A 15,572-nucleotide genomic window follows, 5' to 3' on the forward strand; every position below is an offset into this window, starting at 1 on the left:
AGGGGGGAGGGGGGAGTAAGAGGAGGTGGGGAGTAAGAAGAGGGGAGGGGGAGTAAGAAGAAGGGGGGCTAAGAAGAGGGGAGGGGGAGTAAGAAGAGGGGAGGGGGGAGTAAGAGGGGGTGGGGAGTAAGAAGAGGGGAGGGGGAGAGTAAGAGGGGAAGGGGGAGTTAGAGGGGAGGGGGAAAGTGAGGGGGGTAAGAAGAGGGGAGGGGGAGTAAGAAGAAGGGGGAGTAAGAAGAGGGGAGGGGAAGTAAGAAGAAGGGGGGAGTAAGAAGAGGGGAGGGGGAGTAAGAAGAAGGGAGGGGGAGTAAGAAGAGGGGAGGAGGAGTAAGGGGGGAGTAAGAAGAGGGGAGGGGGGTAAGAGGGGAGGGGGGTAAGAGGGGAGGGGGGAGTAAGAAGTGGGGAGGGGGGAGTAAGAAGAAGAGAGGGAGAGGGGGAATAAGAAGAGGGGGAGGGGGGAGTAAGAAGGATGGGGAGATAAGAAAAAGGGGGGGAAGAAGAAGGGGAGGTGGAGTAAGAATTGGGAGAGGGGGAATAAGAAGAGGGGGAGGGGGAGTAAGAAGGAGGGGAGATAAGAAAAAGAAGGGGGTGAGTAAGAAGAGGGGGGGAGTAAGAAGGAGGGGAGATAAGAAAAAGAGGGGGGTAAGAAGAAGAAGGGGAAGTAAAAAGAAGGGGAGGGGGAGTAAGAATAAGAGGGGGAAGGGGAGTAAGAAGAGGGGGAGGGGGAGTAAGAAGAGGGGGGAAGTAAGAAGGAGGGGAGATAAAAAAAAAGGAGGGGGAAAGTCAGAGCCGTGAAGGAGCGGGTATGGCAAAGAGCTACTGATTAGTATAACATCAATATCCGTTATAAAACCAGGAAAAGGTGGGCATGGATGGTGAACTGATTTGGTGGTACAATGGGCCATTTCACTGGTTTTGCCCCCCAGGCCTAAGGCTGCCAGCCCTCCCCTGCTGTGATCCATAAACCTCCTTAGTTTGCAGACTCCCCAGCCAACGACTTTAGGAGAGCCAGGAGGATGGGAGAATTGTCAGGAATGGTGATTCCAATGGAGGCAGGAATTTTTTTTAGGTCTCCCTGAAAGAGCAGAGCTATGCTTTTGCCCTAGTGGAATGCCAAGATTTTGAACAGAAAGCCCCTTGCAAAAACATGATGAGGATGCTAAGAATAGACAATAGCTCAAATAGCTTGCTCATTTGGTGGGTTCCTGCTCAGCTCTTAGGCTGCTTTTAGCTTATCTTAAGCCATTGCAGAAAAAAAAAATATATTTGCACATCACACTGATCTCACCCAAAAGGGAAGTAAAAATCCAAGATGCAGGCCGGGTCTCTCTTAAAGAGGGCAAGCTATTTGAGCTGAGGTCGCTCTTAGTATCATCTTCATGTGTCTTGAAGGCAGGAGAGGCTTCTGTCTGGTCAGTCTGTACTAAAAATCAGATCAGGGGAGTGTCACAGTGATGGTTGCCCTTCCACAAATTTCCCTGCACATGGTCTCTAGATCTCACCCACAGTGACCATCAGGTTCTTGGTCACCTCTCCTACCATGGCTTTTCTCCCTCAATTGCTCAGTTTGGCCAGAGGCCAGGTCTAGGAAGGGTCCTGGTTATTCCAAACTTATTCCATTTAAAAATTATGGAGGCCACTGTGCTCTTTGGAACTTTCAATGCAGCCTAAATGTTTTTAAAGCCTTCCCGAGATCTGTGTCCTAGCACAATCCTATCTCTATGCTCTGCAGGCAGTTCCTTGGCTTGACTTGCTTTTTACTCTAATATGTATTCACAGTTGTAAGACCTTATAGAGCCAGGTGTGTACCTTTCCAGATCGTGTCCAATCAATTGGATTTGCCTCAGATGGACTCCAGTGAAAGTGTAGAAACATCTAAAAAATTATCCAGAGAAATGGGATGCCCTGAACTTGATTTCAGTTGTCATAGCAAAAGGTCTACATACTTATGTCAATGTGCTATTTCCATATTTGCCTTTTAATACATTTACAAAGTTTTCAAACAATCTGGTTTTTGTTTTGACATAATGGCGTATTGAGGGTAGATTGATGATTTTTTAAATTTATTTTTTTTTGAAACAATTGTAGCATGAGGCAGCAACATATAAAATGTTGAAAGTAAACTGAAGGGGTCTGAATACTTTCTGAAATGCATTAATTATTTTTAACATGTACTTAGTGCCAACCTATTTTGCAGCACTTTACAGTTATAGAAAGATATTTGAGAGGTGAAGAAGGCCCTGTTTACAATCTACGAAAAAGCACTGTATATTGCATCCACAAGCTATTTCACAACTTTGTTAATGTTTCATTTAAATACTATTTCACTGCATTTCCCCCAAGACCACATTCCAACTTCTGACCCAAGGGAGTTTTATGGTTACATTATAAATGTTTTATATCCCTATAGACTGTAAGCTGGTTTGAGCAGGGTCCTCTTCAACCTATCGTTCCTGTAAGTTGTCTTGTAATTGTCCTATTTATAGTTAAATCCCCCTTCTCATAATATTGTAAAGCGCTACGGAATCTGTTGGCGCTATATAAATGGCAATGATAATAATAATAATATCATGATATTTTATGGATTGGCTGAAATGAATGGAAGCTTTAATTCTGTTTTGTGTACTGCAGATCATGTTCAAACTGGAAAATTACATAGGTTGAAAAAAAAGACAAAATTCCATCAAGTTCAACCTTCACACATCCCACCATAAACATCCAAACTGGCTTAATATTGAGCAACAATATAAAGGGCGGTTTATACTGTGCCCAGAAGAGTAGAGAGAGGACAATGCAAGTGCTGAGCAGTGCAATTTTGGCCTATAAGTTGCTATCCATGCAAGCACACATAAAGCTGAATGTACCCTTAAACACGCATCAACACAAGCTGTGATGCCTGGATCCTGTGATAAAGGTGCCCAGTACAAGGCAGGACACAGTTCTGTCCCCTGTGTAGCTCGCACAATCTGTCCTCTGGGTGGAGACAGCTCCTGGAGACAGAGAAACGCAGAGAGGAAAGGGGGCAGGGATTCTGCAAGTGTGCAAATTCCCCAGCTATCAGGACGTTAAATACTCCGATCCTCTTTGACAGATATATATAGAGAGAAAGAGAGACTGCACAGCTCAGGGAAGCCAGCCTTCTGTCTACTCTGGGTGAGTGTAGCACACTAAGTCACTTGTCTTAAAAGTTACATAAGAGTCATAGCACCTTGCCTTTCTGGTCAGTTCTCTGTGTACCTGCACCTTACACCTTTCCTACAGCTGCTTAGGATGTGACCCTGTGCTCTTCGCTCTCTCCACAACTATTCTTGCCAGCAGCTTCTATCCCTCTCCTAGCAGGAATGGATGGGTACAGGTATGAAGGAGTTGCTCAACAAGGACTCTATGACTACAGACTCATAGTAGGAGATGTAAAAGAACCCCCGCTTTCCCCAACTCGTACTTCACAGCGTCGCTCCATTATAAATGGATGCTCCCCAGTACACAGTGGGCATCTTCATGGGCACGAGACGGCGGCACAGCGGTATAGTGCTACCAGGCTGCAGGCGGGGTATGAACCAGAAAGGTAAGAAAAAAAAAAAAAAACAGGAGACGATTTAGTAGCTTCAAATACATTAAATTTAGAATAATCAAAATTGTCACCTTGTACGTCACCTGTACCAATGTTTCAGGAACAAATGTGTACTTTAACTCCTGTATTTGTGATATGTGGACAGAGCATTACAATACCCCCTGTTTTTGTGTAAGGTGTACACTATCAGCTGTAAATGCGTTACAATAATAAAAGTGTATTCTAATATCTGTTATCTATTATCATATGTATTATAAATATATAAAGTACATTATTACCGGTTATTGTTTGGCAGGCATACGTTTGTGCGATATAAACTGTAATTGCAATATTACTATTATAGTAACTGGCATTTATAAAGTGCAAACAAATTCTGCAGTGATGGAAAAAAAAAAAGACAGTACAATATACACAGACCAATAGAAAAGGTAAAGAGGACCCTGCCCCGGAGGCTAAATCTAACATGTCAAGCAAAGTACTTAGTGAGACAGCCACAAGCTTAGAGCGGTGAGCAGAGGCAAGATGTAGCAGAGCGAATTTGAAGGTGAAGGCCAGAGAGAATTAAAGGATAATTGCAGCCACTGTTAAGATGTAATAGCTTTACAATATCGCTTGTATATGTGTTAATATCATAACGCAGTATAATATTACATGTATATGTTAAACAATGCATTATCACCTGTATCCATTATCACCTTATCTATGACACAATACACTGTCACATGTATCTGTGATATGATACAGCAACTACTGTGGTAATGATATATTACACATATTATCACCTGAATCAGTGATATGATACAGAAACAACTGCGTCAATGATATATTACACATATTATATCACCGGTATCAGTGATATGGTACAGCATCAACTGTGTCAAGATATGATACACTAATTATCACCTGTATCTATGATACAAAACATTGTCAGCTGTTTTCTGTGATACGATATGTGGCAAACATGTATCTACCATATATAAGAGTTTTCACCAGCATCTGTGACACAATACACTATTACCTGTATCTATGACATAATAAAGAGTGTGCTCTTACCTGTACCTGTGATAATATACACTGCTATTAGTATCATAGTCATGAACAGGGAGTGTTTCAGGTGTGCCCAGATACACCCTAATGCAGGGTCAAAGTATCCTCTGTCCCCTGTTTAGGTATCCATAGGCACTCAGACAGGAGTCTGTATTAGTTCTTTATGTTTTTAACCCCTTAAGGACACATGACGTGTGTGACACGTCATGATTCCCTTTTATTCCAGAAGTTTGGTCCTTAAGGGGTTAAAGATAAAAATCATACTCAGACTACCTCTATATATCAAGTTAGCACTGGAGCAAACGTGTAATATGTATATAATTTTGGTTTTAACCCCTTCACGACGGGTGACGGACAAGGTCCGTCATCCTGGGGATGGCCTTAACGACGGGTGACGGACCTCGTCCGTCACGCGGTATAATTAACGCCGCGATCGCGCAGTGCCGGCAATCGCGGGGTTAACGCTGTTGCTGGGTCCCTCTGAGTCAGGGGCAGACCAGCAACAGCAAATCGCGATGTCCCAGCACATGTGATCGCTGTAACAGCCAGTCACAGCGGTCACAATGCTGCTGGGATATCTGATCCGCCTCCCTCCACCTCGTGTGGGTTTGTGAAGTGGAGAGAGACGGATCGTTGCAACATTGTGTCCCAGAAGAATAGTGAATATCTTTAAAAAGTTCCTAATCCCTTTCCCCTTCCTTAAAAATAAATATTAACCCTTTCCCTGCTGCTTGATCACTGCTAGCAGTGATCAATATACAGGTCACAGTACTTTACTGTGATCTATTTTTTTTTTTACACTTAAGGGTTAAATTTGATTTTTTTTGTAACCCTAAGGGATTAAATTTTATTCTTTTATTTTATTAATTTGTGATTTAGTTAGTTGGTGGGTGGAATTTAGTGGTAATTTGGGGAATTTAGTTAGGGGTTAAAAAAAAAAAAAAAAAAGTTTAGTTATTTAGTTAAAGTTTTCTTAGCTGTGTTAACTGTATTAAAAATGTTGCGAAAGTATAGCGCAGAGGAGGCTTATGCCCTGTTAGCCGCCGACTCAGAGGCGACCGACACTGCCTCAGAGAGTGACGCAGGGGACAGGGACTATGTGCCAGATAGTGCAGTAACATCAGAGGAAATCGCTGATTCCCCTAATGTTCAATATGGCGCAGATGACTGGGTACCCCCTAATCATTTTTCGCCAGACATCCCAGTGTTCACTGCCAATCCTGGCATACAGGCTGACCTGTCTGGCTATAATGCGCTGGATTGTATGGAGCTGTTTTTGGGGGATGATTTTTTTGGGGAGGTAGTTACCCAGACGAATCTGTATGCGGAGCAATATCTTGCACGCAACCAAGACTCCCGAATCGCCAGGACAGAGAGATGGTACCCAACCAGTGTGCCAGAAATTAAACAATTCTGGGCACTGACCATGTTAATGGGGGTAGTTAAAAAACCCACAATTAGAATGTACTGGACTAAAAATCCTATTTTTAATACCCCCATTTTTTCCCAGACTATGCATAGGGAGAGATATGAGGACATACTGCGTTTTATGCATTTTAATGACAATATGAAGTGCCCCCCAAAAGGTCATCCGCAGTATGACATTCTTTATAAAATACGCCCTCTAATTACCCACTTAAATGAAAAATTTGCCACTATTTACACCCCCAAAAAACAAATTTCAATTGATGAGTCCCTCATGAAATATAAGGGAAGACTGGGATTTAGACAATACATCCCATCCAAAAGATCCCGGTATGGGATAAAATTCTATAAATTATGTGAAAGTGGCAGTGGCTATGTATACACCTTCCATGTATACGAAGGAAGGGATAGCCACCTTGATCCCCCAGGTTGCCCAGATACAGTAGGGACAAGTGGGAAAATTGTCTGGGACTTAATAATGCCATTACTCAACAAAGGTTATCACTTATACATCGATAACTTTTATAACAGCATCCCACTCTTACAAATGCTGTACTGTTTTGAGACCGTGGCCTGTGGCACTATCAGGAAGAGTCGCACAGGTTTCCCAAAGGCTCTAGCAGAAAAAAAATTAAAAAAGGGGGAAACAGCAGCTCTCTGCCAGAATGAACTGCTGGCACTCAAGTACCGCGATAAAAAGGAGGTTTTCATCCTAACTACGATCCATGGGGAAAACACTCGCAGGGTCGCAGTTCGTGGCAGAGAGGAACATAAACGGGTGCCAGTCTGCATTCAGCAATATAATCGGCACATGGGGGGAGTTGATCTATCCGATCAACTAATGCAGCCGTATCTAATCATGCGCAAAACCAGGGCATGGTACAAAAAAGTGGGCATATATATAATGCAGACGGCAGTCCACAATGCCTTTATTATTTTTAAAAAGGCAAATGCTGAGCTGAAATGCACATTCCTTTCATTTCAATTTCAGCTCATTTCTGGGTTACTTGAGTGCCACAGAGGGGGACCATCAGTGGAGCCTAGCAGAAGAATGGAGGCAGGTCACTTCTGCTTTAAGATTCCACCAACCCCTAAAAAACAAAACCCCCAGAAAAGGTGCAGGGTGTGTTACAAGAGGGGCGTAAGAGTTGAGACAAGCTATTACTGCCCTGATTGCCCCTCTCAGCCCGGCCTATGTATTGCCCATTGTTTTAAAGTTTTCCACACCCAGGCAGAATAAGCACACCCAGGCCGAATAGTCAACTGTCTGGTTACCAAATCTTGGCTTTGTCTCCCGTTTATCCTGTCTTCTCTGATCCTTGACCTCGGCTTGTCCTATCGTTGTTCCGTTTCTCTTTACCCCTTTGACTTCGGCTTGTACCTTGACTATTCTCTGCTTGTATAGCCCGGCCATTCTAAGGACCGGTATTACAAGTTTCTCTCTCTGTGTTCTCTCTCTTTGTGGTCTGTCTGTGTTTTGGAATCCGTGACAGCGTTGCCCGTGACACATTGTTGCACTAAGAGGACATAGCTGAGCAACATATTAGGTGTTATACTGCCATAGCACACATAAGGATTGCAAAATATACAGTAACATCTCCAAGTGTGTGTCAAAAAGGCAGAAAAAAATGCTAATTGCAACTAGACTTGGTACAAACTAACAAAGAAATGATCCTACGCTAAGGTTTAAAATATGCCTTTTGAAATGCCCTGGGGTGTCTACTTTAAGAAATGGTAGGCCTTTGTGGGGTAGTTTGAACTTAAAACCTGCTAAGATGCTTGGAAATTGCACATGGGCCGAGCGTCAAAATTCAAAGTTCGGTAAAAACTGATATGGCTTGGTCTCCAATGTGCCCCTTCAACATCCACATATCCCCAAAAAGGGTACACATGGGGGTATTGCTGCACTAAGAGGACATAGCTTAGCAACATATTAGGTGTTCTACTGCCATAGCACACATAAGGATTACAAAAAATACAGTAACATCTCCAAGTGTGTGTCAAAAAGGCAGAAAAAATGCTAATTGTAACTAGACTTGGTACAAACTAACAAAAAAATGATCCTACGCTAAGGTTTAAAATATGCCTTTTGAAATGCCCTGGGGTGTCTACTTTAAGAAATGGTAGGCCTTTGTGGGGTAGTTTGAACTTAAAACCTGCTAAGATGCTTGGAAATTGCACATGGGCCGAGCGTCAAAATTCAAAGTTCGGTAAAAACTGATATGGCTTGGTCTCCAATGTGCCCCTTAAACATCCACATATCCCCAAAAAGGGTACACATGGGGGTATTGCTGCACTAAGAGGACATAGCTGAGCAACATATTAGGTGTTCTACTGCCATAGCACACATAAGGATTACAAAAAATACAGTAACATCTCCAAGTGTGTGTCAAAAAGGCAGAAAAAATGCTAATTGTAACTAGACTTGGTACAAACTAACAAAAAAATGATCCTACGCTAAGGTTTAAAATATGCCTTTTGAAATACCCTGGGGTGTCTACTTTAGGAAATGGTAGGCCTTCGTGGTTTTTTTTTTAACTTTCCAACTGCAATAATGCCCCAAATTGAAGCATAGGCCAATTAAATACATCTCTCAAAATTGTACTGTAAATACTGAAATGGATAGGTCTCCTATATGGCACTATAGCTTCACGAAATAGTGCCAAAGACATACAATGGGGGTGTCATTTTACTCAGAAGACTTAGCTGAGCATAATTTGGGGGGTTTGAACTTAGTGGCAAATGTGAAATATACAAAATGCCTAGCAAAAATGCAATCCATATGTAAAAAACGCACAAAATTATTTTTTACCACATACTTTGGCATATATCGGTGAAAAAATGGGGGCATGTTAAGGCACAATATGCACTTTATGAGATACCCTGGAGTGTCTACTTTTACAAATGGTAGGCCTTTGTGGGGTTTTTTTGAACAGTCAAACTGTTATAATACCCCAAATGGACACATAGGCTCATTAAATCCGTCTCTCAAAATTCTACTTTGAATACTGAAAAGGACAGGTCACCTAAATGGCACTGTAACTTCACGAAATAGTGCCAAAGACATACAATGGGGGTGTCATTTTACTCAGAATACTTAGCTGAGCGTAATTTGGGGGGTTTAAACTTAGTGGCACATGTGAAATATACAAAATGCCTAGCAAAAATGCAGTCCATATGTAAAAAACGCACAAAATTATTTTTTACCACATACTTTGGCATATATTGGTGAAATAATGGGGGCATGTTAAGGCACAATATGCACCTTATGAGATACCCTGGAGTGTCTACTTTTACAAATGGTAGGCCTTTGTGGTTTTTTTTTTGAACAGTCAAACTGTTATAATACCCCAAATGGACACATAGGCTCATTAAATCCGTCTCTCAAAATTCTACTGTGAATACTGAAATGGATAGGTCTCCTATATGGCACTGTAGCTTCACGAAATAGTGCCAAAGACATACAATGGGGGTGTCATTTTACTCAGAAGACTTAGCTGAGCATAATTTGGGGGGTTTGAACTTAGTGGCACATGTGAAATATACACAATGCCTAGCAAAAATGCAATCCATATGTAAAAAACGCACAAAATTATTTTTTACCACATACTTTGGCATATATTGGTGAAATAATGGGGTCATGTTAAGGCACAATATGCACCTTATGAGATACCCTGGAGTGTCTACTTTTACAAATGGTAGGCCTTTGTGGGGTTTTTTTTGAACAGTCAAACTGTTATAATACCCCAAATGGACACATAGGCTCATTAAATCCGTCTCTCAAAATTCTACTTTGAATACTGAAAAGGACAGGTCACCTAAATGGCACTGTAACTTCACGAAATAGTGCCAAAGACATACAATGGGGGTGTCATTTTACTCAGAAGACTTAGCTGAGCATAATTTGGGGGGTTTGAACTTAGTGGCACATGTGAAATATACACAATGCGGGGGCGTGGCCTAGCAGCGGAGCGGAATGGCTGCCTAATCTCTGAGCTCCTCCGTACTCGCCCTGCAAATCGCTAGAAAGCTGCCCCAAACGCAAATATGGGGAAACACACTAAGGCTGGGGGTACCCCCAAACCAGCGGCCACCCGCCCACCTGCAATCCAGGCATCGGTCAGGCAATACATGACCACACAGCCGGACCCATCTTCCCAGGCCTCCGCTGAGGCCTTCCTGTACTCGGAGGCCTCATCCATGAGCCCGAACTCCCAGGTCGGCGACGCGAGCGGAGAACCCACTGAACACCCGCCGGCAGACTGGATGGCCCTGCTGAGAGCACTGCCTACCAGAGCTGATCTGACCCAAGCCACATCGGCCCTCCATGCCTCGATCCGGGCCGACCTCCAACTGATGAGAGCGGACATGCAGGGTATGGCGGACCGCATGGCGCGGCTGGAAGAGGAACAAGACAACCTCACTGTGGCCCACACAACCACGGAGTCCACGCTTCTCAGCCACACTGCCCACTTACAAGCCATGGCGCGCCATGTAGAAGACCTCGACAACAGGGGCCGCAGAAACAACCTGCGGATCCGAGGCCTACCTGAAGGCGAAGAACCCTCAACCCGGCTCACCGACACACTTACCTCCTTATTCAACGACCTTCTAGGCCGTCCTACGGACACGCTGATTGACTTTGTCCGTGCACACAGGGCATTAAGACCCAGAGGCCCTGAAGGAGCGCCGCCAAGAGATGTTATATGCTGCTTAACTATCTTCTCCCTCAAAGAAGACATACTACAGGCGGCTCGTAATGCGGGATCCATTACCCATGAGGACCACCCGATCCAGATATTTCCTGATCTCTGCCCGGCCACATTGGGCTACCGCAGGGCCCTGAAACCCCTCACTCGAGCCCTGACGGCTCAGAAGGTGAGATACCGATGGACTTTCCTGACCGGCCTAATTGCTCACACCCCTAATGGTCCCATGCCGGTACGCAACCAACAGGACCTGCAAGATCTCACCATTGAGCTCCAGCTACCACCTTTCAACATGCCTTGGCCGGACCCATTAGACTTCTACGTAGGCCCACCGAGGCCGGCACGAGACGACCCACTGCCACAAAGAAGAACTAGATCTAGACTGGAGACGGCGCGACCAGTCGGCAACACCCGCTGAGTTCTACGGCTCCTAAGAGACTTTGAGACCCACAGTTTGAGGTACCTGCCTATGAACAATAACCCGCTGGGGAGCTTCCCATAAGGTATCTCACAAACCACACTGAACTGCCGGTCTCCCTCTCTTGTTACACTTTTGGGTGGGGGGCTGAAACGGGGGATTTGATGACTCTGCGGCTCACGCTATGCCTCGACCGCCACTCAGAAGGGGAACATTCTCTTAACCGGCTGCGTTGCCATAGAGGGACTGACATTGCCACACCACCAAACACGAGCCGCAGAGACGGGGAGACTCGGTGCCACCGGCACATTTTGTGACTACTAATAATGGTGATATAGGGTCTTTGTCGGAGGGCCCATCCTCCCCCTCTATTGAAGTGGATGGGTATATACCATGGGGAAGGATAGGCAGGAGGGAAACACAACCACCACACACACGCCTGACGCCAGAGCTCAGGGCCACAACACGACACGCCATCCAACTAGACACGCCATGATGCTCGCACACACGACTCACAAGGCTAGAAGCCTGGTCCACACGACATGCATAATCTTTACGATACCCCACTCACAAGATCACAGATAACCTAGGGGCTAGAGTATTTTTTGGGCGGGGCGGGTAGGGGGTAGCCAGAGGGGCCTTCCACGTGGGAGTTTTTCTTTCTTTTTGTTGTCACCGCTGTAGGTGACCCCACGGGGAAACACCTCGTTTTTTTTTCTCCTTTTTTATCCTTTCCTCTCCCCTCTCTGAACCGGGACCCCGGAGAGAGACCGGGTATATCCGAGAGGCATTCAGTAACCAGTAGGCCACGTTCCCACCTGGTCGGGGTGTCAGGTAGAAAGGCAAGGGGACTCGACCGAACCGCTAGTACGGACGGGACGACTCCACCTCGGCCTACACCCGAGCCATTATTTTGTATAGTGTTGTTTTATTGTTCATTGTTTACTTATTGTTTACATAGTGTTCATTTTATTTTTCTTTTCTTTTTTGTGTCGTCTCTGTATCTAATCCTAGGCGCTCAAAGTCCGGCTGCGGTGTCCGCGTGGGGACTCGGGAAGGGGCCTCATCAAGGACCACCCGTCCAGGTAACACCCTTTCCCTGTACCTCTGACACGCTCCTCCCCTGAACCCACCCACCACCTGAGTGGTACTGCAAACCGTAGGCCCACCATTTATCTGCCCGCACTACCCCTCCCAGAATAGCCCATAGGTACTCCGTCATGCAGAACCCGAAACCGGTAACCAGAGCAGACATCAACATTGTCTCTATTAATGCCAAGGGCCTTAACCAACCTGAGAAACGATCACAGGCGCTCCGCCACTTTCACAGCCAAAGAGCCCACATAGTATTCATACAGGAGACACATTTCAAGGAAGGTCTGACACCTAGAATGACTGACAAACGGTTCGCCCAATGCTATCTCAGCAACAACCCCTTAGGAAAATCCAAAGGCACGGCCATCCTCCTTCATAAATCCCTACATTTCACACCCACAGCAACCATGAAAGATGACTGGGGAAGGTATATATGTGTTAAGGGAACGATAGCTGACCGTACGTACACGCTAGCCAACCTGTATGCTCCTAACACTGCGCAACACCGTTTTCTGACTAAATCACTGAAAGCCATCATGGCCTTCACGGAGGGTTGTCTGATCATGGGAGGAGACCTAAATGTGGCCCTACAACCGAGCCTAGACACCTCTACGGGCACCTCGACGATACCCAGACATGTGTTGACCACTATCAACAAAACCCTTAGAGACCAACGCCTGACCGACTGTTGGAGAGCGACACACCCTGATGACAGAGACTTCACCTTCTATTCCAATCCAAACAAGACGTACTCCAGACTTGACTACTTTTTCCTACAACACTACTACCTGACTGATGTTAAGTCTGTGACGATTGGGACAGCGACATGGTCCGACCACGCACCACTCACCATGACGCTAACGTCTCCCCTCTATAAGCCGACGTGCCGCAACTGGCGACTGAACGAAGCCCTACTTAACGACCTAACAGTAGCCACGGAATCCCGAACCGCACTTACTCAATACTTCACTGACAATGTTACCCCAGATGTGACACCCCTCTGTGTGTGGGAGGCCCACAAATGCGTGATACGAGGCTACTTCATAGCCAAAAGCGCAGCCCTGAAAAAAGCAAAGGCTGCCAGACTGGCGACCATAATCACGGAGATACAGGTGGTGGAAGCCAGGCACAAACTTACACGGCTCCAGAGCGATGGTGCCAAGCTACTGACACTACGCAGGGAACTGGCATCCATCATGAATGCCTACCACCAAAGGGCGCACCTGCGCACCAAAGCCTTCTTTCACACACACGCCAACAAATGCGGGACCTTGCTGGCCCGTATGATCGCTAAAAAGAGAGCAGAATCCTACATACCTAAAATTCGTGATAAAGAAGGGCGACTGAAACATCTCCCGGGAGACATGGCGGCGGCAATACGGGAATATTATGCGGAGCTTTATGCCATACACCCCGACAGGGAGCCACCACGCCAAGGTGACGCCTTACCAGAAACTAGACAATACCTACGCACACGCATACATAACCGACTTCCCAGGGAAGCTACGAATGCCCTTGACGAACCGATCACGCCTCGCGAGTTAGCCTGGGCCATAAAAGAGTCGAAATTGGGCAAATGCCCGGGCCCTGACGGTCTCCCCACTAGATACTATAAAAAATTTGCTGACGTGTTATCCCCACATCTCTTGACTGCCCTTAACACCTTACGTGACGGAGCCAGCCTACCCACACAGACTCTAGAGGCCAACATCTCCCTAATCCCAAAGGAAGGTAAGAACCCGGAACTCTGTGCGAGCTACAGACCTATCTCCCTACTAAATTGTGACCTTAAACTCTTCACAAAAATACTAGCCCGCAGACTACAAACCTACCTCCCTGATCTCATACATAGAGACCAGGCAGGGTTCACGCCCCAGAGAGAAGCAAGAGACAACACCATCAGGACACTAGATCTCATCCACAAGGCACAAGACAGTCGGGAGGGCCTCCTCTTGCTCTCCACAGACGCGGAGAAGGCCTTCGACCGCATAGATTGGGGCTACATGCTGGCGGTATTGGAAGAGATAGGTCTGGGCCCGCACATGATGAGCTGGATACGAGCACTATACTCCAAACCCACAGCAAGGGTATGCGTGAACGGACTGTTCACGAACCCGTTCCCCATCCGGAACGGCACAAGACAGGGATGCCCCTTGTCCCCATTGCTGTTTGTACTGGCACTGGAGCCCTTTCTTAACTCTGTCCGGGACAACCAAGCCATAAAAGGGATACAGATAGGGCAGACGAGACACGTAGTGGCTGCCTTTGCAGATGATCTGCTGTTTTATGTCACTCAGCCTGAAACATCAATGCCAGCAATTATGGCAGAGTTCCAGCTCTACGGCCAATTATCGAATTTCAAAGTTAACCTCGCCAAATCTTCGGTTCTGAATGTCTCGATCCCACCCAATAGAGTTGCAGCCCTGAAGCACACGCTCCCATTCCAATGGTCTGACACTACTATAAGATACTTAGGCACCTCCATACCAAGAGACCTGTCACAAATATACACCGCTAATTTCCAACCCCTCCTAACCACAATACGTAGAGACCTGGAGGAATGGACTAAAGTTCGCCTTTCCTGGTTTGGACGCATTGGAGTGTTGAAAATGAACATCCTGCCCAGGCTGCTCTACTTGTTCCAGACACTGCCAATTCACATACCTGAGGCGTACTTCTCAACACTGCGCTCCATGGCACTCAGATTCACATGGCACAACCTACAGGCACGGGTCAAACACGACACTCTCACATTACCAAAACGGAAGGGCGGCCTGGCCCTCCCAGACTTCCAGGTTTATTACAAGGCAACCCATCTCCAGAGGGTGATGGAATGGTCCAAATCGGAGGTCCACAAGCTATGGAAGGAAATAGAGTCAGACCAAATATCCAGACCAATAGGGCTCCTACCGTGGCTAGATCACCACCAGGGCAGACAGCTGGCTAACCCACACCCGCTAATTAGAGCAACCTTAATGGTCTGGCACAAAGTGGGGACACCCTCCTCCTTCACCACGCCCATCTCACCACTCTTACCCCTGACGCATAATGACGCCTTCCCACCTGGACTAGACGCAGGCCCGTTCCAACAACTGTTAGGAAACTCACTACCCAGACTCTGCCACGCTACCACCAATGGCACGATACGGACTCTTGAGTCCCTGCTGCCCGTGGGGAGACCAACGTTCATGCTGCAGTTTAGATACAAACAACTATCCGCTTACCTACTAATAGTCACCAAAGACATCCATGCCCACAGGCCGCTCACAGACTTTGAAAGGCTCTGCCATGACCCAAACCCACTGGC

General features: G+C 46.1%; 1 protein-coding gene across 3 annotated transcripts in view; it reads left to right on the forward strand.

Annotated features, from left to right (window-relative positions):
• Positions 1 to 3,131: 3,131 nt before the first annotated feature.
• Positions 3,132 to 15,572, forward strand: part of IMPDH1 (inosine monophosphate dehydrogenase 1) — a 198,059-nt gene continuing 185,618 nt past the window's right edge. The window contains exons 1-2 of one of the 3 annotated variants that reach the window (XM_063448349.1): positions 3,132 to 3,153; positions 3,319 to 3,565. In XM_063448349.1, the coding sequence (XP_063304419.1) occupies positions 3,342 to 3,565 (224 nt within the window). In that variant the 5' untranslated portion in view covers positions 3,132 to 3,153; positions 3,319 to 3,341. The other 2 variants (XM_063448353.1, XM_063448351.1) reach the window with 2 other exon arrangements.

This window comes from Pelobates fuscus, chromosome 3, assembly GCF_036172605.1.
Source record: "Pelobates fuscus isolate aPelFus1 chromosome 3, aPelFus1.pri, whole genome shotgun sequence".
Classification (NCBI taxonomy): Eukaryota; Metazoa; Chordata; class Amphibia; order Anura; family Pelobatidae; genus Pelobates; species Pelobates fuscus.